Source organism: Barbus barbus, assembly GCF_936440315.1.
Source record: "Barbus barbus genome assembly, chromosome: 33".
Taxonomy (NCBI): domain Eukaryota; kingdom Metazoa; phylum Chordata; class Actinopteri; order Cypriniformes; family Cyprinidae; genus Barbus; species Barbus barbus.
The window spans coordinates 4,950,466-4,975,814 of NC_136761.1; the positions used below are offsets into that span (position 1 = coordinate 4,950,466).

The 25,349-nt window shown below is 41.5% G+C and overlaps 1 protein-coding gene and 1 pseudogene across 3 annotated transcripts in view; one reads left to right on the forward strand and one right to left on the reverse strand.

Moving 5' to 3' along the window:
* Nucleotides 1-7,489: 7,489 nt before the first annotated feature.
* Nucleotides 7,490-10,226, reverse strand: LOC306852906 (annotated as a pseudogene). Its single transcript has 5 exons — nt 10,203-10,226; nt 8,738-9,284; nt 8,409-8,512; nt 7,984-8,135; nt 7,490-7,819 (listed from the first exon to the last, which is right to left on the reverse strand). The product of its transcript is annotated as an uncharacterized misc_RNA (transcript).
* A 2,633-nt stretch (nt 10,227-12,859) lies between these two features.
* LOC306853456 (equilibrative nucleobase transporter 1-like) overlaps nt 12,860-25,349 on the forward strand; it is a 31,210-nt gene continuing 18,720 nt past the window's right edge. Inside the window, exons 1-3 of one of the 2 annotated variants that reach the window (XM_079390886.1) lie at nt 12,860-12,999; nt 15,747-15,986; nt 16,074-16,203. In XM_079390886.1, coding sequence (XP_079247012.1) covers nt 15,800-15,986; nt 16,074-16,203 — 317 coding nt within the window. In that variant the 5' untranslated portion in view covers nt 12,860-12,999; nt 15,747-15,799. Of the gene's footprint in view, nt 13,000-15,598; nt 15,646-15,746; nt 15,987-16,073; nt 16,204-25,349 lie in introns of those variants that run through there. The other variant, XM_079390885.1, reaches the window with a different exon arrangement.

The window sequence follows — 25,349 nt, forward strand, 5'->3', positions numbered from 1 at the left end:
TTATCCCATCCATTTAGCGGAACCTGGTCCACTAGGTAGGCTAAAGCAATAATAATACAGAATACTCTTCCAGTGAATCTGATTTAATGTTTAAAACCCTGTGTTAAGAGCCGCGCAGAGTCTGTAAATGAGAAGGAAAAATTCCAAAAACAGCCGTTTAATAAATTACAGTTTAATTTGTAAATTGTATCACAAATAAAAAAAAACATAAAGTAGCCTATTTAACTATAGATAGAAAATATTATTATTATTAATAGCCTATCATTAGAAAATATATGTTCTAATGTTGCACGGCCAAAGCTCGTACTGCATTTTAAACCCGCGCGTTCATAGTTATGCGATGCTTCATTTCATCAATAATTTGAGAGAAGTCTTTTAAAAGTCGGTTTTCTGCATCCCTTTTTTCTTTTGTCCCCTCTCCTCGCTTGTCGAGAATTACGTTTGTTTCGCTCTATTTCTGATCCTGTTTGTTTTATTCCTTTATTCTTGGTTCGATACACAGCTGCGGAGAGAATACAGTCTTCTTTTTCGATAACAAGCGCATTCTTTTTGACTGGAGTCTTTGATTTCTCTGGCTTTACACAGTCTTTGACTCTGAGATGTCAATCCGTCTCTTTTGTTGAGCTTTAGCTTCTATGCAGACTGGACGGAAAGCACATCGTCAGATGTGATGGATCCGTTTCGAAATAGGGAAAGGTTAAGGGTGGAAATGTGAAAGGGTTTCCCTGGTAATTGCTTCGGTTTTACGAAAATGCTTTACTTCGTCGCCGGTTTCTTTTTCCAGAGACTACGCCAAGAACATTAATGCATACATTTTAGTATGCATCTGCTTTGAATTGAGATAAAATTGTAATATAGCCTACTGTCCAAGTTCATATGTTCTCGAATTTTGTCACTTCAAAATAAATACCCTGCACAGATTATATGAAATAAACAGTTTATCTAAAAATGCGTTCACGTGACGCAGTGCAGAATAAACCAATATATTGTGCGCAATACATTTAAAGGCAAAAGCAAAGCATTGCAATATAGTCTGACCCTTATATGTTTTTTTGTTTTGTTACGTTTAGCACCACTCACTGCAAGATATCTATACAAATCTGCTCTTTATCAATATGAGCTGCCGTGAAACACAGTGATTCCTCTGAGAATAACAACTATTTGCAGCTGCTCTGCCACGTAGGCTGATGGTTCGAGCAGTGCAGTGATCTCAGAGGAAAAAACACTGCACAGCACTCAGCCGTCGCTAAAACCGAGTAGCATTCAGCATTAGACAAAATATTCAACAGATTTCAATTCATGTAAAAGAGAATGTGAGAGTTCAAAAAGGTATATATTTAAAACGTTAAAATGCACTAGTTACTTACAGTGCCGTGATGCGCCTTTCCGTTTGGTATCCTGTCATATCCTAACAGTGGGCTAATGTAGAGTTTGTCTTGTCTTTTTCTGGGAGATTCACTTTAACAAGTGGAAAGTTTGTGTCCTTCTGCGCCATTTTATACATGATGAGCCGTCAGTAATGGGATTATTAAACAAAAACGGTTTCAGGCGCTGGCGTTAACCTTTTTTAATGCCTAATTAGGTTTTGCAAAGAAATAATTAGATTTTGCATCGCTTACATTGCCTATATTTTCAACTGACGTAGAAACAATTTCATCTTTATTCGACCCTCTTGTCGATCAGCTTAACAATATACATTTAAGCGTGACTGTATACAAGATGATTTAAAAATATGCTGTGATCAAATATTGTACATAAATTAATTATGTTGCACATTTGCCCGCATCACTGCCGTAATGCAAAGATGAGAGCGCCCCCTGTGTGCCAAAACCACTTATCGCACATTTTTTTCTTTATTCTTATCCTCAACCCTGAAAAGTACACAAAATAAAACATATAGTTTACGGCACAATTGCTTGTAGCAGTTTACCTGCTTTTTTTGAAAGTCGTGACTGGCATGAGAATCTTATATAGGGCCTTATCCGACAGGAATTAAATACATATTTGCCACTTTAAAATGGGAATACCTCAGGCTCCGGTTTACTTATAAAGATCATACAAACTTCGTTAGTTAAACTTAAGCTACGTTACGTAGCAAACCCAAATAACGTCACATCATGAATTGCTTATCGACCAAACCTCTCCAGTTTCCAAAATCACCCCATAGGAGATGTCAGGTCTAAAGGTGATGAACCTCTTCCAAAACACGGAGAGCGACTCCAAACGTTTTTATACATGCTTGTGATTTTCATTGTCATGCAAGTGTCATGAGAAAATTATCATTATCATTTAATTTGATTAAATAAATAAATACATACAGTACACAGGCCTACATACATAGGCTACATATCCTAAATAAATAAATTATAACGTGTAGCCTATGTTATGACAAACAAATTTAAAGACTTTTTTTTATTTGATTTGATATGGTTTTAATTGCTTGTGCGCCCTGTGATTGTGTATTATAGTGGAGTGTTGATTTTGTTGAAATTTCCTCTTGAAATTGTTATTAATCTAACATACACAACGCTTCGCTCCACCGTGTTGTTATTCAAAATCATCTTCGGCCAGTTAAGGTTAAGCTGCTGACTGTACACCATCTTCGCAGCCTTCAATTGTGGCTATAATTAAGGCACAGGAGCACACTTGGGCGGGTCGGAAAAAACTAAAGGGCGAGGAGGAGGAAGAGAGAGCTGGAGCATGCTCAAAGAACTTCACCTAAATGTCCTTTATTCGCCATTCTTTCTTAATGTTTTTGTTTTCTGGAGATGTAAATAGGCTGTTTCCAGGATGACTGCAATTTTACATATAGGCTATTAAAAGACTTTTTAGGGGAGAAAAATCGCTTGACTGCAATTGTTATGGTAGACTTATGCTCAGGGGCGTCATGCACTCATTATTTTTGAGGGGGCACGAGTTGGGGGGGGTGGGTCGTCATGTGACACACAGCAGCCACAACAGCATGTTTTATTATTTTTTTTTCTTTTTATTCGAAACATTCTCAAACGCATTAACTATATCATGAAATATCTTGATTCCCACCTTTATAGATGTTAGTTGATCTAGTGGGCGATGGTCAAAGTAACCTAATAATGTAATCTATTAACTATGCATACAAATTATTTATTTAATAATAAATTAATTTAAAAGAGAGAGCATTTACATTATTAAAGAACATTTTTACTGACAGTCTCGAGTTCAAGCACTCTCAAAAACTCCCATTAAAATCACTGAAGCTGTTTACACTCTGAAATGTCTCTAAACAAAGGAACACTATATGATAAATAGTAATTGCAGAGCCTTATAATGACATAGTGATAATGGTCAACATTTTTGTGTAATGACATTACACATATGTGTGTTTTGGCTAACTTTTTAGGTTAAGCATTAACATTTCTGAAACCCTGCATCACAAATGATTTCATTTGCTATGAAATATTTAAATAATGTTTTAATTTTATACCTCAACAAGACAAATTGAAATATCCATGTTTGACAGTATTTTCACATTATTTTCTTATAAGCAAGACAAACTCTAGCTCTGGGTAAGAGTTTTGGCTTTAGTTCAGCATCTTTGAACTCCTAAAATTATGCACTACTTACAAATTCTGTTGCAGTTCACAAATCTTTAAAATATGTATTCAGTATAAAGTAATGCAAGGAATCATTATGATCATTATCAAATTTAACACTCAATAGGCTAGTATAGCTTACTGTAACACTGTCTGATGTATGAAATAAAAATACTTTTACAAATACATTTTACATTGAGCAATGTTTCTTTTTTCTTTTGTGCAGATAACTGTCTAAACGTAAACTTTAAATTGTTAAGTAATTTATTATATTATATTAGAACTTGTTATGAAACAATAGATGTCTTATGTCCCCGACCGGTAAGTAAATGTGTGTTGATGTAGTCGATGGATGCTTTTGTAAAACGGGAACAGCAAAAAAATGGGCCAAAATATCCTCACTATTCAAAAATGTCCTCACTAAATTGTGATCTGCAAAAGTAAAATTATGCCTCTATCGATGTGCACATGTTTGTTTGACAGTTTTACGAGTAAGAGGCAAGTAATACTGCTATGAAATATATAGGAGAAATATATAATATAGAAGGATAAGTCCTCAGTCAAACATATGTGTAGTTTGTATGAAAATGTACAGTCGTCGGTCGCAAAATGAAGCCCTTCCAGGTCGGTCAATCATATTGTCAGTTAATTTATTTAAGTCTTTTGCTACAGTTTGGCTGTATCAGACTGGTATTGGATTTTTGGATGTTTGTAACATTTTGGATTTTAACCAAAATCTTTCTAAAGGCCTAAAAAAATGTGCATGTGATTATGGTGCAATGTGCCAGTCAGGAATATCCAGACATATTGAACTCTTTTAAGAGACTGTGAATATATAAATAATGTAAATTTAGCCTATAACACTGTTTTACTCTGCCATTAAATTCCACAACTGTGGGGTTTTCTATAACAGCTGTTGAGTGAGTGACTGCATCAGCCGTGCAACTATCTTGAGATGAAAGGAATGCTGATGGATTATAGACCTCGACTGCTATTTTAGTTTTAAAAGTTGCATTATCACATTATAGACAGTTTTATAACCTGCAAGACTTTTATGTCATAAGTTCAACATAAAAGTAGCTCGTAAAGAATGAATAGTTCAGCACACTCCATTTTAATTCAGTTTAGACAATCACAGCCTGTGACAGCTAAACGCTGGTCCAGCTAATAAAAAACACACAATTCAGATTAGATTGTAGAGAGCTAGAAATAAGTAATCAAAACTTAAAAAAGATAGCCCTGGGGTGAATTCAAATTAACTGCGATATTTTTTCCCAGTCATCTCAAATGCAAAAAGTTTCCCAATTTACCAGAATTCACCTGTTTCACAGGACGGTTGAAGCCCCATTATTAAAATCATATAGGCTACAGGAACATAAGATAAGATACATACAGATATATAACAAAGCACACTTTTTGGCTTACAATTTTATCAGTTACCAGTAGTTCACAAATACACAGTAAAATAGATTTTGAATTTATTTTAACTTCAAATAAATTTACTTGACATAAGTGTACTTCTTTAATTGCCAAGACTCTTGTGTCTATAATTATAGTTGCAACTGGCAGTGTTAAATCTGAATTTATAATCCCATCTCACATTATGTAGACTGCATGGTGTCAGTAGGCTAGTTAACTGGATCTATGACATCAAACTATTTGGACTTGACTACTAGAACATAAACCATGCCTGCCAAATATGTATTTAGCACAACATATTATTATCATGCACACAAAGCATATTAAATAGGCCAGTGCTTTTTAGAAATTGTTTCTAAACTCATTTTCATTTGATATAGTAAATTAGAACAGCCACCAAAGTAACAAGAAAACATCAAAGAAGTTGAGGTAATTTTCAACCAATCTGAATCCAGTCTCATAAGGATGAAATCTTCAGTTCTCAGCTATTTATCAAAAATGTATTATGTTATCTTCTGTGGAGCTTCTCCTTTGCATATATTTCCCCCCCGTTCCAAAGTAAGGGACAACAAAATCCTGATATACTCTTTCACAACTTTAATCTGATTAATCTTTATTCATATCCTCAGTCTCATCACTTTGATTCATGGGGTCCAGAATAACATTTTTATTGGTGGGCCTCCAGCATGCAGTTCCCCCTCATCACAGGGTTTTCTGCTTTAAAGGATACCAGATAATCCATGTGCTGACTCTGTGGCTGTTGGTTGCTGGCCAGGTGGGGGCCAGCGTTTGTCAAATTTGCTGAAGAACAGTGGGTCGGTGAAGGGCCCTCCATACACAATGCTTTGCAGCAGGTAGACCAGTGCCACTACTAGGCATGAGACCAGAAAGAAGGGAATGAAGGGACGAAGATGTGTCCACACAACTCCCACACCATAAGTGAGGCCACCATGGTCACGGTAATGGGTGGTCTTACGGGATGTCGATGATGGTTGAATGGGCGAAGCGAGGCTTTCTGAGTCCATGTAATGGGAAGACTCCGGATCAGTGGAATCCATGGTTGATGGTTATATATTGACGGCTGATCCACCCAGGAAATCAAAATGAGCAATGATTAAATATTATGGAGCATCCGACAAAGGTAGATGTTCCAGTTGTCAGCATTTTCTGAGTACTGCATGATCCTGTGCGACTTAAGGCGATCTGTGGTCTTCTCAGTCAGATCTTGACAGATGAAACACAGTTTGCAGTGCACACTCCAGAACTATGAACCTAAAAGCAGGTTCATCGATGCGCTCTTATTTCTCTTTTTTTCAGACTCTAAACTCTCTCTGTGGGTGTTTGCATGCACTGACAGAGCTGGTGTCTGTCGGGATCTCATAAGATCACCACACCAGTTTCATACCAGCCGCACTCAGGGAAATAGAATACTCTGAGAGAAATACTCTGAGAGAGTGCAAACGAAGTAGGGATAAGATTCCTCTGTGTATATATAGCACCAAGCGACTGGAACATTTGGACGAAGAGGGTGTCAGAAACTGTGAGACTGAGCCATTTACTTCACTGTGTCAACAGCCTTAAATTAATCTGTGTTGAAATAGCATGTGCACCTTGCATAATCATTTTCCTCTTTTTTCTTTACCTCCCTTTCACTAGTTCTAACCAACACAAACTTCAAGGTAGTTACAGTGAGGTGATTTATAGCTTCAGCATGGAGCAGATGCCCCTCATAGGTTTCATGTTCTAAAGCCATCAAAACAAAAACTGCTGACAAGTCACATTGTGACCTAAAAAACATTAAACACGAGAGAGAGAGAGCGATGTTTTCTGTTCTTTAGGGTTATGATTGGATTAATTACACAGTCTTTCAGAATCAGTTGACTTTTTGTTTTTGTAACCATTTGACTTTGATATATCAAATGGTATCTACTTGTTATAAGTTGAGTAATGCAACACCGCTGTAAAAAAAAAATACTGGACCCACTGCCCTGCACATTTTGTATGCCATCCTTATTTAATGCACCTTATTAAGATCATTAGCACATACGTTAGATAAGACAGACATACAAAATGCACAGAGCTTTGGGTCCCCAGGACCAGAGTTGACATCCACTGATGTGTCCAGATCGATACTGCCATACTTATGTAGAGAAATGTAAAATGTGTAATGGAGAACACTGCATAGAAGAGGCCTATCCCATGATGCAAAGCACTTGAGTGGACCTTCATATGATTACTTCATATGAGATGTGAATTTGAAGTCAGTAGTCAAACCAAAATATAATTTATAGGCACGGAAATATAATAAAAGTCACATGTTCAAGCATTTGATGAAATGAAAATCTGTATAATGAAATACCTATACAATCCCAAACAACTCAACAAAGAATAACACATTCAACACAAAAATCACTATCCATACCTTCAAAAAAGCAGATTATGACAACAAAATTATTCGGACACTCCTCTTTCCTTTTTCTTTCATTTACGTAGTTTTTCTATTTTTCATCCACAGCATCTGCATTTATTACATTTTCATTCTGATCTCTCTCTTGTTCTGTCTTCCTGTCAGAATCTGATCCATTTTTCTCTATCTCCTCATTTTGTTTAATCTCATCCCTCTCTCCATCTTCATACCTTCAGAAACTCCTTGATCTTCTTTGTTCTTGTCCTTCTTCATGCTCTCTTTTTCCCTCCTCTCTTTCTCTATCTTTGAGAGGTGATGACAGAGAGCCTCTACATAGGTAAAAACACACAGAGAATCTGGATTGTTGCCCATTAGTAACATGTCAGACACTTCCAAAAGGGGGCAGCAGTCAGCAAGAGATCTGGAATTGAAAGAGAGTTTGTTTGTTTTATATTAACTGCAGACTCTCAGATGTTTGACAGCCATGCACAAAAATACTCTTCTTCACACACCACATAATTTTGCCATAATGTAATACTGCTCACATATTTACATATTTACACACACATTCAAACGTCAACATACTCTGCTGTACTGAAGGCCAGAGTGAAATTCTTTTCCCGTTCCCTTGCTTTGAGAGAGGAGAAGTCAAAAGCAGAAGGAAAGAAACGATGAACGAGTGCACAGAAAGCCAGGCCATCACTCCAGGAAGAAGAGAAGTTTTCTATGTTAACACCCTATGAGGTACAAAATATTACAAAAATAACTAGATCTCCCAGGAAAACTTCAACTATAGGTCATACTAGACTAATGTGTTTTGCTCATACTAACGAATGTAGTTTTGCACATACTCTCAAAAATGCCCTTATAAAATTCAATATGGCATCCACCCTGACTAAAGTATATAGGGATCTTGAGTACTTCGATCATATAACATTCTGATTATAACCTGTTTTTAAGAGTGTGTTTACAAAATTTGTGTTTCTTAGGAAGTTTTAACTTTAGTTTACCTCATACTTCTGTTTTGTTCCTGCACCACTGCAGAAGTTTCTGTTTAATTGATGCAGCCATACCTATAGATGTCCGTTGAACTTTAAAGTTTCTGACACCTGGTCTACAACAAACCAACATATGCTATTCACATCAAGACACAGCAGACTACAAATCCAACAGCAATGGCAGAGAGATTCTATTGAACAAATGGACCTATTTAATAAGCAGAATTCATTGCTGAAGTTTGTTTTGTTTAGTTTTTTTTCATTAAGAATATAACAAATGTGTGGGTGATCAAAACTTGACAGTGAGCCATATGATTATGAAGTTGATGATAATGACCTACTGGTCCTTCTGAAACTTGGCCATGGCATCTCTTCTGGTCGAGGGTGGGCAGATGACTTGGTGGGGGCTCTAAGAGCAGAGGATGGAGCTGTTCCACTTTTTCTTCGCATATTTTCTGGTTTGTTCTTGATATCATCTTTAATCTCTTTTGTTTCTCTTTCATCTTCTTTATTTTTAGTTTTGCCTTCAGTTTCTTTTATTCTCTTGTCCTCTTCTTTGGGCTTTACCTCAAGTTGTCCCTCTTTGTTGCAGGAATCATTCTCTTTCCTGTGAGGGTCGTTGTTACTCTTCTTTTCTTCTTCTTCTACCCCTCTTTCTTTGTTTTCATTTACCCCTGTTACTTTTTCTTCTTCTCTAGATTTATGTTCTTTGATATCCTTCTCTTGTTCTTCTTTCTCTTTCAGGATGTTGGCAGTCTCCGTGACTCCGCCCTCTTGCTCACATGCCTCACTGTCATTGGCTTCAGTTTTTGTGTTCTCATGGTTTTCTTTGTTGTTCTCGTTAGCTCCACCCTCTGTAGTATCAGAGCCCACCTCCTGGCTCTGACTCTGCAACACATTTCGTCTCTGGGGACTTCACATGTTTGGCATCCTGTGAAGGGCCCATTCCAAAAAATGACCAATGACAGTGTATCTCTACAGTGTGTACACCAGCCAGTATTATATATATAATTAAATATGACAAAAGTTTAATTAAATATTACTCTGTTCTTTTTTTAAATTTTTAAATTTTATTAGTTTGTAAGTGATTTGTAAGTGGTTATAAACATAAAGCACCGTTTGTGTTTACACTGAAAATTCCAAAAACAAAAAGTAGGTACACTTCAGGGACCCAGATGATGCACGTAATTAAAAAGCGTGGACAGTCCATGCACTTATGTCGCAGCTTTATTTGCGTGAAGTGAGAGGGGCTATCAGATGCCGATACTGGATGACAAAATAACCTTATAAAATTGATACACTAGATGGACCATATTGTAGTTTATAAGGTATAGTTGTGTAATTTGGAACAGAACTATAGTATTAACTAGTTAGCTTCTAGTTTAGCATTCAGCTAGTCAATTAACTAGCCTGCTATTATAATCAGTTAGCAATATGCTGCTGTTCATTATATGTAGCTAACACTGCGACTTAAACATAAACAGAAATACTCTAAATTAGTAGCCTGTAATTAAATTGGTATAATATTGATTTTTCCATCCTCTTGTGAAGATCTGTTATATCAGGAAGTATATACTGTCTTATCAATCAGTCAAATCACTTTTTCCTCAAGATACTCTTTTTTTACCCCTTGTGACGCACTACATCTTCTCATCCCTGCCAAAGCACACTAGTTTATGTGTAATGTTCTCAGTTTGGTATAAGGTAATATCAGTGTCTCTCTCTCTCTCTCTCTCTCGTGTGTGTGTGTGTGTGTGTGTGTGTTCAGAGGAGCTGTCCCAGGTGTCACATGAGGTCATGACTCACCAGTTGTAAAAAGAGCTGTAGCATTCCACTAAATGGGCAGGTGGGAGAGTGAGCATTAATGTGTTCTCATATCGAATTACCACATGCAACCAGCAAAATTATCAATGTGATAGCACTCCTGATAATAATTACATAATATTGTCATTATTATAAGTTTTTGACTTTGAGTACAAACATACTGAACATAGCAACATAGGACTGCTTATCAGTTTTACGGTATATTTGGTGTAAAAAAAGAGAATTTGAAATAAAACTAAATAAATAAATAAATAGTTTATAAATACATAAATTGTCATGTTTAATTCAGTGTGTTACTTGCTGTTTATTGTTTATGACATTTACTAGGAATTTCTGACATATTTTCTGCACCATTTTTTAGTGTATTGAAGTAAATCAAAAATAAAATACATTTTATTAATCACTTATTTCCCTTCAAATTAAGACCCTTGAAATATTTTCCATTGCATTAAACAGATCTAATCTGATAAATATTATTGATATATATATAGTTTCAAATTTATGTTGTAAGGAAGGATATTCCAGAAATCTGGCTGGTGTGAATACATGGTTAAGTGATTTTGATTATGTTTATGGTCACTTTTACCCCAGCATAACGCATTTTAAACAAAAATAGTAAAAGAGATGAAAATCAACCAAATAAACAACCGGAGTGTATCTCTCTACAGTCACATCTTTACGGATTAAAAATCATTGCATTTACTCACATTTTATATGGCAGGTCTCTGTGCTCAAAAGTAAAACAATATTTATCATATTATTTGTGTGATATTAATTTGTTTATTGTCAATAAATGGTTAGCTATCTTAAAAATTCAAAACATTTGCAAACATCATGTTATATCACCCTGATGCATCATGTTTTTGAGATGTTAAAAAGGCCTTGGGGTCTCTCAGACGGAACACGAGGGTTAATGTGAGAGAAACAGACGACTCTGGATTCAGATGAATCTCCAGTATAACTACAGTAATCACTAAACTGACAGACAGATGATACTGTCTTCTTACTTCTTCACCTCTGTTTTTCTTCTAATTTTCTTGGTCTCTCTTGCTCTATTCTTCCTTTTTTCCCCTAACCTCCTCTCCCCCCTTCTGTCTCTGTCTGACCTTTTAAACAACACACACTCCAGAAATAGTGTAACACTGGTAACACTGGCTCAGAGAGACCCACTGAGCAGCTGTTAGTGCTGGTAACCAATACACAACATTACACACACACACACACACACACACACGTAGTAGGAATACATAGTATTGACACACATCCAACATACTGTACAGACAAACGTTTATGACAGAAATAGGCTTTAATCTATTAATAGAATATGAACTGGCTTAATCTTTTTGGATCTTATTTGCATACACTCACACACTCTAAGATAAAATGTACAAAAGCTGTCATTGGGGTGGTATACTTTCAGAAGGTACTACTATTTAGGTGCTGAAATGTACACGTTAGGTAATATGTTACTTTATATATCATAAAATATCATAGCCCCCTCATGTTTCCAGTTATTAAGTTTTTATGGTAAGTTATGCTCAAAACTGTAAATCTTCTCTGACATTCACAAAGAGGGTTTATTGATGCTATTTCGTAGTTTTATGCAAATGTGATCATAATAGCAGTTTGAAAATGAGAGTTTTGGACTTCATCTAACGCTTTCACGTTGTACACTTCTTTATCAAAGCAGACTGTGGTTCATTATCTCGGTGGACATGTATACTTCTTCTTATCCTGCAGAGGAACGTCTCCCTCAACACAAAGCAGATGGTTTAAAAAAATAAACTGCTATCTTTGCTCTCATTCACTCACTGCCCATGATTATCTGTTGTCTTCCTTCACCTCCCTCTCCATCCACTCTGTGCTCACCTTTCTGTGTGAACACATGTAACACATGTGGATGTGGATTTTATTGCTCTTTATTTAATTAAATGATGAATTAATCAACCCTTAATTCAATAAAAAAATATATGGTGTTAATATTGGTGCAGGTAAGATGCTATGAATGAACGCCAATATGGTCAGTCTAATTTACAGTGGTATTTTTGGGATCGATCATTTAAAATCTGTTAACAGCTCAACAGAATTGTTTCTTCTACAGTTGGTTGGTTGTAGATGAACTCCAATAGGCCTATTCCCCACAGAGTGGATGCATGTTCAGACCAGAAGAGGGTGCAGAAGCTCTGTAACATTACACACACACACACACACACACACACACGATTGGTTTTTGTGAATTTTGTGGGGACTTTCCATAAATTTTATAGTGACCATTTTCTGTCTTTTTCTTTTATTACAATTAATATTATTAACCGTTTATTTTAATAATCTAATCTCGAGACTGAAAAGTTGTTGTAACAACTTGACATAGGAAACTAGAAATTTGTCAACATACATCATAGACAATACTCCGATTCATCATCATATATATTTGTAAGATACATTTGAAAATGTAACATTATACATTATTGAAAGCTTTCTTCGAAGTTAAGCAGAAAATGACGTCAAGCCCAATCATTTTAAAATCAAAGTGATGTTATTGAAAGGGTCTCTATTGTTATCGCGTATCATGTGATTAAATAAGCGTAAACTGAGGCCAGAGTCAGCTGTTTTCCAGCACTCTGAAAAATATGGTGCAAATGTTCTCTTACAGAGGCCAGTGATATGAAGCTGTAAGTAATGCGCTAAACTGGGTGTTTCGTAAACCTTTTAGCGTCTCTGATCACGGCAATGGTGCAGAGGACTCAGCTGGTGCTCTATCAGGACACATTCATGACCGGTGAGCCATTAATTCATTCCCTTTAACACGAACACATATCAGGCTTATGATATAGCCTATGGGATATGGTGATACTGCATTAAGAGGAAGAGAAATTGAATCGATAATGCAGAATCATAGAAAGAACTGTCTATCTGTAAGGATGTTTTGGGTTAAGACAAAATGGACCGATAACAGTTTAGCAATAGGTATTGTTTCATTTGTTATACAATATATCTGTCTGCCTATTTAGTGCTTGCTCAAGTTAACTTAATAGCCCGTTGATTTCTATTTTAACAGTTTGTAATATAACCGAACAAAACAAAACTTGAAAAGGTATTTCCATTTAAGTATATTTATGTAGCTATCTATATTATTCTGATTTCACTGTCTTGATTGGTCATCATTCAAGATGTGCTTTATAGCAGTACAGTAATTTGGAATCACTGAAGCGTTATTGGCATAAGTCAAGACTGCCAACATTTACCATATTAAGGAATTAAAACGGACAGAACAGGAAAGAGTGTGAGTAGGCAAAGCCAAAGGCAAATGAGATGAGGGAGAAAATAATTTTAAAAAGTATTCATAGAATAGGCTAATGGGGATGGATTTAGATGTACCATAAGATCTATCTGTCGCTATGGTACACTTATGATTGATCTTTCATAAATCAAGATAGTACTGTAGCTGAGCACAGGTTTAGAAAAGAGTCTAGTCATAAAACAAACAGGTTTGGACATAGAAGAGTCAATAAAACATTCTCAGCACTGCAGTCAGAGCAGTCCTTTGGACTCAGAAGAGAAGTTTCAGGCCTTGAGGTTATATTTAGGTAAAGTCTGCTTCATTCTAATGGTTCCCCTTTTTTGGGAAAGTGCCATTATACATCTTATGATGTTCTAAAGTGATGACATATACAAATATGAAAATGCTGATGAGCAAATTTGACACATCTGTGACCACATGATTTGTTCCACTGATTTGATGTACTGTAGCAAACAATAGTACATCAGATCTAAATGTTTGTTTCATATGAAATTTATTTATGCCAGCTCAAACATCCATGCTTTAAATCTGTAAGGTTCACTGGAAATTATAAGAGTGAGTAAGGAAGGAAGGGACGAAAGATGGAAGGAAGGAAGTATACTCTTAAATATGGTGCTTAAAAAGTTCTTCACAGTGATGCCATAGAAGAACCATTTTTAGTTCCACAAAGAACCATTCAAAGGTTCTTTAAAGAACCATCTCTTTCTTACCTTTTTATAATCTGAAGAAGCTTCTTTCGCTACAAAAAAACCTTTTGTGTAGCAGAAAGGTTCTTCAGATGTCAAAGGTTCTTTATGGACCCATTTAGACAAAAAAGGTTCTAAGGCATTGTGAAGCACCTTTATTTTTAAGAGTGTAAGTAAATAAAATAATAACTAAAATAAAATAAAAAAAAAATGTTTATTTTTTTGCCTAGAATAAAAGGGTCAGTGACTTGGCACATTTTGTCCATATCTATTTATTCAAAATGAAATTTATACATACAGTTACTTGAATGCATCTATAATGAGTAACTTTTTAATTTCTGAATTAAAATGTATTTAGCCATTTTTTGGGGGACATAAAGTCAAAAATATATCAGGACGATACAACAGAAAAGCACACTTAATTAAAAAATGGTATAAAGCCATTTTAAATCAACAAGATTTGAAACCAATACAGCAAATAAAATTCTAAGAACTTGGCACACATCTTTTAAAACAGACCTTCCTTGGCTCATGGAACTCATATTTTTGAGGAGTTTGACGTAGATGGTCACACATAAGAGGAAATCTTTTGGTGGTCTTGTGATTGGAACTGTGAAAGTACAATTATAATCTTATTCTAAACAGTGTTGCATCACTCAACTGAAAGGGAAGCACAGAAATAGAGTGTCTTGTGCCAATCACACATTTAACTTCTGCTGTTCTTTTATTTTAGGTTCTAAAATAACAGAAACAAGAACAAATCATAAGGTTAACAGTCATGATCCATTGTGCTGAATGACAAGGGATGAGCTCGTATTTGGGTGTGGATCAGTCCATTTCTCAATCGACTACAAAACCCTAAAATGTTGCCCATTCAGACAATCTTGCTTTGTGAAATTTTTGCTAAAAGCCGACTATCTCATGCTTTAATGTGGAATGTGTGGTTGAGAAGTCAGAGAGTGAGGCACAAACTAGTATTTCAGAGCTTATCGGTGGTGCGCTCAGTAGTTCATTCACTTGTTTCTCTCAAAATCAGTTTAACTGTAAAAGGGTTAAAGGGGGCTATACAACAGCACACCAATTCCCAGAATCAGCTTCAATTTATACACACAAAAATGTGTTTTAGAATTATATTTGTTTACAATTTTAGTTTGACATTTAATAAGGATCAATAGGGATCTTGTTGTATCAATAGGTTTGATGCAGAATTCAGCAAGCTACTATTTAAAAAAAGAAAAAACAGCTCTCTTATTGAGATCTGAGCTGGATTAAATGCTTACAAACATCTGCTGCTGAGAGTGTCCTAGGAGGAAATAAGAGGAGGGATTTGTAAAAATGGGAGGGAAAAGAAACACAGAGGTCCATATAAAGACAGTTAGTGAAAGCGGGGAATAAGTGGATGTCTGTACACTTTGTTGAAGGAGTTGAAGATTTAGGAGTAAGTGTGCATCCACATTCATGTGTCTTGCTGTTGCTCATTTTAAATGATTGAAGTTTCCTTAATAAAGCTGAATTAATTACATTTTAATTATTTTCAAGGACACTGGAGAACCTCCAAAACTTTTTGAAGAGAGCAGAGAGAAAGAGACAAGATGTTTGACTGCCAGGGAGGCGGGTTGCGGGTACGGTCCTGGTTTACTCTGATATCTGGGTTAGTGGAGTGTTTGGGGTTCGCAGGGGTTGTTTTTGGCTGGGCATCGTTGGTTTTTGTGCTCAAGACTGAAGGCTACTTCAGAAGTCTATGTGTGAATGCCACAATAAATGGAACTGCTGTTGAAGGTCAGTTGAAAATGCAAACATATGCGTTGTGTATGCATGTCTAGCTGTGGAAACTGTGTAGAACATTTAACATTTGCTGTGTGTTAGATTGCAGTAGACAGGATGAGCAGCTCTCACTCATCTTTACCATCGCATCCTTCATGAACAACTTCCTCACGCTGCCAAATGGCTTCCTGTTTGACTACTTTGGTACCACAGTTGCCAGGCTACTGGGAATGTAAGTCAGATTCGCATGTGTATTTGTCTGGCTAAAGATGCCTGTCCTGCATACCAATATCACAACCACAAAAAAAGGTAATACTATATTCTGTGAGGTATCCCAGCATATATTGTACATAGCATGGTAAACAAATATGTTTATCATTCAATACTAGGTTATTACCACCTGATGTCATCATATTGCTGTTGTACTTTTTGCAAGGGATGTGTTCTTCTTTCCTTTAATTGGAAAGAATTTTTAGTGTTTATATAAACTATATGACTATTTTCACAAAATTGCTATAATGGTTAAAGGCTGTTGTAAGGCTGTTCACTCTCCTGCTATCCATATGTTTATGCCTCAAAAGCAATTAGGAGGGAAGTGAATTAAAAAAGACTTTTTATTTCTGCTGTGTGAAAAAGTAGAGGGATTGTGTGAGAACAGAGGGGAGGAGGGAACATTTGGCAGGACTGATCTGTGGTGTGCTGAGAATTTAGATGTTTTCAGCCTCTATCGAAATTGCACAATAAGGCAGAAATGAAAGAATATTGTTGCTACCAAATTTGTATTTGGATGCAAGTTCAAGTCACTACTTGTACTACTGTTCAAGTACAAGTTCAAGTCACTACAAGTCACTACTTGTACTACTGTGAAATACTATATTTGAATTATGTGTGATCATATATGTTGAATTATAAGTGATTGTCATGGCAAGCAGTGTTAGAGAGAGAGTAGTATACGTTATGTCAAAATGATTGATTTTATTACCCTCATAAAAATTCCACCCCCCTCCCATAACTGGACACCTGTTTGGACACCTGTTTTGTACACCCCCCAGCCCCCGTCTAAGCGGCCATCTTATTGACCTTATAGTGAACTTAAGAATTTATGACAATGTGTTTGTGTGTGTGTGGGGCCAATGCTATGTGCTTTAAACTTTAAATGATGAAACTGTGTTAAATGGGGTAAAGGGAAGTTTTTATTAAAGTGTTTCCACATACATATCAAGAAAAAACATCAAACGTGTGCGTAAAACGTACAAAGACTGTTTATTTCCCTACAAGTGGAGACTAGTGTTGTTAAAACAGGAAAAACGTAGAAAATAAAACAAAAAAGCATTAGATACACTATTTTTCCTATCATTAGAATTTAAAAACTAGTTCGTTTGACAAAGTTAAATAGAAGAAGTGAGTGCGTTCGTTTATCAAAACCTATGTCCTGGTTTTTAAAAAGTTTTGAGTTTATAACATATACGAAGTTAAATAATATAGAATTGTTTTTATCTTACCATGGTACGCCTGTGTTTTTCCCTACAAGTCAAGACGTGCTAGTGTTGTTAAAACAGTTTTAGGAAAAACTAAAACAAAAAAGCATTGACATGTTAGTTAAACAATACGCTAGTTCCCTATCAGTCGGTCACTCCGAGTCACGTCGGTGACCGACGAATTGGGATCTCGCTTAGAGAGACCAATCCCCTACGAGAGTATCTAAACGAGCCAATGCACATTGGCATGCGATTATTGCATCCAGCTGCCGCTAATCACAGCGTGAGTATAATTAGGCAGCGGGTGCAGCGCATATTCAGGTTTTTTCGCTTCGGAGCCGAGTGGTTACATTGTTCTGCTCCTGACCTCTGCTGACGAGTGAATTCAACGAGTTAAGCACGCTCTTTGGGAGACTCTCGTGCTGGCGGTACGGCGCTTCAGCGGCGGTGGTTCTTCCTGTGTCGAGTGGGTTGCACACATCAGGCTGCACTACCCCCTGATTGTGTTGCAAGTGGCCATCTCCCCTGTGCGCTTCAGCACACTGAAAGAGTGATTTCTCTAAAAGAGCATTCACGGGTGCGTCTTTTTAAAGACGACGTTGCATCTGGCAAACTTGACGTTGCGTCTTTGTAAAGACGAGTTGGGTCTTGCTTCAGACAACGTGTCACCCGTGCGTTTCTGGATGCGGTCGTTACCTGGGGCCGGGTGATGGTCATGATCACTGCCTCACATGCCTGGGCAGTAAGCATGCTGAGGTGGCGTTCGTGGATGAGGCATCTTCTCATGGGAAGGTGATCATCTTGGAGTTGCGGGCCAGGCTCCGATACCTCGACAAAGGGACGGAGCTCTGTTGCCCCTGCCTTGATTTGGCCCTCGTTCTGGCTGCAGACAGACGGGGACCATTTCAGGCGGTGGCATGGTGGCAAACCCTCCAGGGAACCAACCCTTGAGGGACCATCGCCCCTCTTGCGCTCCAAAACCAGTTGAGCTGTCAGTGGAGCGTGCTGGGCCCTCTACAAGGGGAGCACCAGCAGTTACCCTGGCGCTCCTCCCGGTCACCAGACGTCGACTGCTGCATCGGAGGGTGAGCTGGAGATTTCTGGGCAAGAAGATTCGGCTGCTGCTGCTCCGGCAGTAGCAGTGCCTGAGTCGGATCTAGAAATCACGGCTATGCTTTCCCGGGCCACTGAGAGGGTAGGGCTCGAGTGGAGATCCCACCGTGTCCCGAGCCCTCGAGGTTGGACGACTGGTTTCTCGGGGTAGTTTGCGCTGGTTCTCAGCGCCCTGCCCTAGTGCCTCTCTCCCGGAGGTGCATGGGGAGCTTACCAGGTCGTGGACGGCACCTTTTACTGCCAGAAACCGCCCTGCTAGCTCCTCCCCCTCACCACCCTCGGTGGCGCAGCTAGGGGGTATACGGGGGTCCCCCCGGTGGAGCGGTCGGTTGCGATGCAGTTGTGTCCTAATACCGTCTCCACTCGGCGGGGCGAACCGTGCCTCCCCTTCCGGGCCTGTAGGTACTCGTCTGGTCTGTCCGGCGGGGCTTATATGGCCTGTGGGGAAGCTGCCTCCACCTTTCGCTACGGCGTTACTGCAGGGTCCTCAGGCTAAAGGCACTGAGGACATGCATGGGGGTGGTTACGATCCGGAAGCTCTGAGAGCTTGTACCTCGGGCCTCGCGCTACGAGCGACGAAGGTGACGCGGTCTCTGGGTCGTGCGATGTCCACACTTGTGGTCCAGGACGTTCACCCCTGGCTGTGTCTGGTCGACATGGGGACACCGACAAAGTATCGGTTCCTCAAGGGCCCTGTGTCCCAGACTGGCCTCTGCGGCGACGCAGTCGAGAACATGGCCCAGCAGTTCTCGGCTGCTCACGAGCAGGTTGAGGCGATCCAACACCTCCTGCCCCGGCGGGCAGCTGCTGCCTCCACCCGTCCGCCGGCTGCAGCGCCCCAGCCTGCTTGTCGCCGAGGGCGGCCCCTGCGTCCGTCCCTGCTCCCGCACCGCATCCGCAGCAGCTTCCAGAAGCGGTGCCGTTGAGCTGGGCGTAGGCAGGCCGCCCCGCCCGTCCTGGCCCCCGTCAAACCTGGCGGTGAGCGGAAGAGCAAGAGGCACAGGACGGGCGACCCAGAGAGAGAGAGAGAGGACTGCTTTGGGAGGTGGCGGATGCGCCTCCCCCTCCCCCGGTGGAGGGCCGGGTGGAGATTCTCCTATTTCAAAAATCTCGACAAGAAGCGGTTGTCTCTGCCCTGGGTCCCAAGAGGGCATGGAGAGTCGCGGACGGACCAACTCCGGACCGCGCTCATCCTCCTCTTCGCCAGCTGGCAGCAGTGGGCGGTTCGAGAGCGTCATCAAAGGCCCTACTCACGCACCCTCTGCCAAACCTCGGAACCAGGTAAGCACGCACCGCACACTCAGACCCCTTGGTCCGCCACGGGCCGTGTTCCTGTGTTCCACCTCGCTGCCCCACCGCGGGTACGTCGGTGGTCCCGCTGCTCCGCTTGTACGGTGTCTGGGTGCCTGTCTACCCAGCCCGTCTTGCTGGCTCCAGTGGACCATCTGACTCGGCTATGCGGTTCAGTTTCCTCCCAAGTTCAGGGGCATCCACCTCACAGCAGTGAAGGCAGCTGATGCTCATGTTTTGTGTGGAGAGATCGCTGTCCTACTGGCGGAGGACGCGATGGAGCCGGTCCCTCCAGCCGATATGAAGACAGGGCTTGCAACCCTTACTTCATTGTGCCCAAGAAAGCGGTGGGTTACGACCAATCTTGGATCTGCGTGTCTGGAACTGGGCCCTTCACAGGCTTTCGTTCAAGACGCTCACGCAGAAACGCATCTTTGGGTGCATCCGTCCCCGAGATTGGTTTGCAGCGGTCGACCTGAAGGACGTGTACGTCCATGTGTCGATTCCTTCCGCGCCACAGGCCATTCCTGCAGTTTGCGTTGAAGGACGGGCATATCAGTACAAGGTCCTGCCCTTCGGGCTGTCCCTGTTACCCCGTGTCTTCACGAAAGTTGCGGAGGCAGCCCTTGTTCCCATGAGAGAACAGGGCGTTCGCATTTTCAACTACCTCAACGACTGGCCTATACTGGCTCAGTCTCAGGACCAGTTGTGCGAACACAGGGATTTGGTGTCACACCTCAGCCAGTTGGGCCTTCAGGTCAACTGGGAAAAGAGCAAACTCTCCCCGACGCAGAGGATCTCTTTTCTCGGTATGGAGTTGGATTCGGTCAGTCAGACAGCACGCCTCACGTAGGAACGTGCTCAGTCGGTGTTGAACTGCTTGAATGCGTTCAAGAGCAGGACAGCGGCCCCACTGAAACAATTTCAGAGGCTCCTGGGGCATATGACAGCTGCAGCGGCAGTCACACCGCTGGGGCTGCTTCATATGAGGCCGCTTCAACACTGGCTCCATGGCCGAGTCCCGAGGTGGGCGTGGCAGCGCGGCACTCACCGGGTCCAAGTCACACCGGCCTGCCGCCGAACCCTCACCCCGTGGTCAGACCTTTCGTTTCTGCGGGCAGGAGTGCCCCTGGAACAGGTCTCCAGGCATGCTGTGATTTTCACGGATGCCTCCACCACCGGCTGAGGTGCCACGTTCGACGGGCTTGCGGTGTCGGGGGTTTGGACGGGCCCCCAACTGCACTGGCACATCAATTGCCTAGAGTTGCTAGCGGTACGTCTGGCCTTGGTCCGTCTCAGAAGGCGTTTACGAGGCAAACACGTACTGGTCCGCACGGACAACACTGCGACCGTTGCGTACATCAACCGACAAGGTGGTCTGCGCTCCCGTCGCATGTCGCAACTCGCCCGCCACCTCCTCCTCTGGAGTCAGAAGCATCTGAGGTCGCTTCGTGCCATTCATATTCCGGGCTTGCTCAACCGGGCAGCCGACGAGCTGTCACGAGCTGCGCTCCCCGGAGAATGGAGACTCCATCCCCAGACGGTCCAGCTCAGCTGGCCGCGGGGCCTTCGCAAGTGTGCGTCTCCCCCAGTGAGCCTTCTCGCAAAAACAGATACTATGCAAGATCAGGGGGGACGAGCAGCAGGTCCTGCTCGTGGCGCCGTACTGGCCCACTCGGACTTGGTTCTCAGAACTGATGCTCCTCGTGACAGCCCCTCCCTGACAGATTCCTCTGAGGAAGGATCTACTGACTCAGAGACGGGGCACCTTTTTGCACCCGCGTCCAGACCTAAGAAGCTGGAAACTTCATGTCTGGTCCCTGGACGGGACGCGGAGGTTCTAGGTGACCTACCCCAAGGGGTAGTTGACACCATCACTTCGGCTAGAGCGCCGTCCACGAGACAGGCCTACGTCTTGAAATGGAACCTGTTCGTCGAGTGGTGTTCTTCTCACCGAGAAGACCCCCGAAAGTGCCCGATCAGAGTCGTGCTTTCCTTTTTGCAGCAGGGGTTGGAGCTAAGGCTGTCTCCCTCCACCCTTAAAGTCTATGTGGCTGCGATTGCTGCCAACCATGACCCCGTGGAAGGGAAGTCGGTGGGTAAGCATGACTTGGTCATCAGGTTCCTTAGGGGGGCAAGAAGGTTAAATCCTCCACGGCCCCCCTCTATACCCTCTTGGGACCTGTCTCTAGTGCTGAAAGCACTACAGCAGGCCCCATTTGAGCCTTTGCAGTCGGTTGAGCTGCAGTTTATTTCAATGAAGACTCTGCTCCTGCTTGCATTGGCCTCCATCAAGAGGGTAGGGGACCTGCACGCATTTTCGGTCGACGATTCGTGCCTAGAGTTTGGGCCGGCTGACTCCCAGGTAATCCTGAGGCCCCGGCCTGGCTACGTGCCCAAGGTTCCCACTACTCCCTTCAGGGACCAGGTGGTGAGCCTGCAAGCGCTGCCCTCGGAGGAGGCAGACCCAGCCCTTGCTTGCTTTGTCCCGTCCAAGCGCGGAGATGCTACGTTGACAGGACACAAAGCTTCAGGACCTCAGACCAGCTCTTTGTCTGTCACGGAGGCCGGCAGAAGGGGAAGGCCGTCTCCAAGCAGAGGATGGCCCACTGAATAGTGGACGCCATCACCCTGGCTTATCAGGTACAGGGTGTGCCCTGCCCGTTCAGGTTGAGAGCTCACTCTACTAGAGCTGTTGCATCCTCCTGGGCGTTGGCTCGTGGCGCCTCGCTGGCAGATATTTGTAGAGCTGCGGGCTGGGCGACCCCTAACACGTTTGCTAGGTTCTATAGCCTTCGTGTGGAACCGGTTTCCTCCTGTGTTCTCACCTCAAACGGGTAGAAGCACTGAGAGGTCCCGTTTTCGGGTCGGCTTGCTAAAACTGCTCCAGAGAGTCCGTACTGTAGACCCTGTCGAGTTCCTCCGTCCCCTCGGCAGTCAGATGTGGCGGAGCATCTGACGCCAGGCCCTCACTCGCTGAATCCATGAGAACCGGTAGAGGGCTGGGTTCCATATGAAAGGCCTTTTTTGGACCCCATATGTGTATAGTCCACGGTATAGCCTGAGAGCCCGTGTTTCCCCGGCAGGTCTTCTGCCAATCTCCATGAGGTACAAATTCCTCTAATCCTCCATATGCGCCTAAGGTTGATCATATGCGTAATTGCTCCGAACCTCCTACGGGAAGGGCGAGCTTCCGTAGCGTCCGGTTCCAACTGGAATGGGTACGTTTTCCCAGTGTTATCCAGTCTTACTGAGTGGGTAGTGCCATGGCAGCAGTAGCTGGTCTTCTGCGGTAGCCCTGACCTGCGCCAAAAGATAGGGGCTCAGGAGGCTTCCACAGGACACTGGAAGGGGCAGTACCCGTGGCCTTTTGGTAGGGATCCCAATTCGTCGGTCACCGACGTGACTCGGAGTGACCGACTGATAGGGAACGTCTCGGTTACGTATGTAACCCTCGTTCCCTGAAGAAGGGAACGGAGACGTCACGTCCCGTCGCCACGGCTGCTGTACCACCGCTGAGCGGCCGGGTCACCGGCTCGGCTCCTCAGCGAAAACCTGAATATGCGCTGCACCCGCTGCCTAATTATACTCACGCTGTGATTAGCGGCAGCTGGATGCAATAATCGCATGCCAATGTGCATTGGCTCGTTTAGATACTCTCGTAGGGGATTGGTCTCTCTAAGCGAGATCCCAATTCGTCGGTCACCGACGTGACGTCTCCGTTCCCTTCTTCAGGGAACGAGGGTTACATACGTAACCGAGACGTTTTCCTATCATTAGAATTTAAAAACTAGTTATTTTGACAAAGTTAAATAAAAAGAAGAGTTGTGAGCGCGTTCGTTCCATCTATAACAAACGAGCATCGGATGCGTTAGTTAAAACAATAATATATATTTATAAAAATCTATGTCGTACTTTTGTTTTTTAAAGTTTGAGTTTATAACAGATACAAAGTTAAAGAAAATAGAGTCGACTTCTCTTACCGTGATGTGAAATAAAAATATCAGACCGTTAAATCAATAGTATAAGATAGTATAAGATACAATTTAAAACTAGTTGTCACAACGGTAGAAAAGTTAAACAAATGTGTACCTTACGGCGATCGTTAAAACACCAGCATAAGATACTTGTCGAAGTCTATCTTGTGGTCTACCATTAGCTGCACTGACAGAAAGTTAAACAAAAAGAAAAAGCCCTGACCATCTTACGTTGAAACATCTGTGCTCCGCGCTGTCAAAACTGAGAATGAGCTTTGGAGCACTGCGGTCAGACCACACCCACAAACCGCCCTCTAACGCCGGAGGAGAGACCGGCCTGAAGATTTGCATGTTAAAAGAATTAAAGTAATGTTTTAACATTAGAACAAAGTTATTTTTAATAAATATTTTACATTTCTTAATGGATGAAAGCATTCGCCATTCATCATAAAGCTTTTCACTTTTGAAATGAGGTTAATCTATACAAGTTTCCTTCTAAACATTCACCTAGGACACAGGAAAAATGTTTGTTTGTCTTATTTTATTTAAGTGCCATAATTCCTTTAATAGGCTTTTGATCTTTGTCAAGCTTAAGACTTCTATCGTACTATATAACCCAGACTTTTTTCGTTTTAAAGGTGTCATAGAATGAAAAACTGTCTTTACCCTGGCATATTTAAATAATAACAGTTCTGTACATGGAAATGACATACAGTAAGCCTCAAACACCATAGTTTCCTCCTTCATATGTAAATCTCGTGATTAAAAAAGACCACTGAAAAACAGGCGAATCAGAACATAACACCGACTGTGACGCAACAGTCGGGATCGCAACGCCCCCAACATTTGCATAAACCCACCCTTGTTCTAAGCCGGCCGAACCATCAGAAGCTCTGCAGGTATTGTAAATAAACAAGCGCGGACAACAGCGAAAATAACAAAATAAATTTTATGTTCCAGGCCGTGCAGGGGGTGTGAAGTGCAGGGATGGGTTGGTGTCTGTATTCAGAAAGGCACAGAAAGCAAATAACGCGAGCCACTAAAGGGACATGGTTAGCTCCTTGCTAGCGGTAGCCTGTTACAGTACATACGATTTCACTCTCAGTAAGGAGAGATGAGGATGATGGCAAATGACTTACAGATCCTGAGCACCACTGACAAGCATCTGATCTTGTGAAATGTGTGGTAAGTACTGTTGCTCCATAATGTAAACATAGTTTGTGTGATCGCGTCTCTTGAAAGTGAAACTATAACGCGATCGATGGATCGTTCAAAAGCAGTTTCAATGCCTCGCATATTAATAACGGCTCCCTGATGCCCGCGTTTTATAATACAGTATAATTACCCGACGATATAACTGCGAGAGAAAGTATTTAAATATATATTTTCCTCCCTGTGCTTCCTTCTTGCTGATGAGCCGAACTGTGAAACAGCCAATCAGAGCAGAGCTCAACATTGTGCAGCACTGTGAAACAGCCAATCAGAGCAGAGCTCATTATTATTCATGACCCTGCCAAATA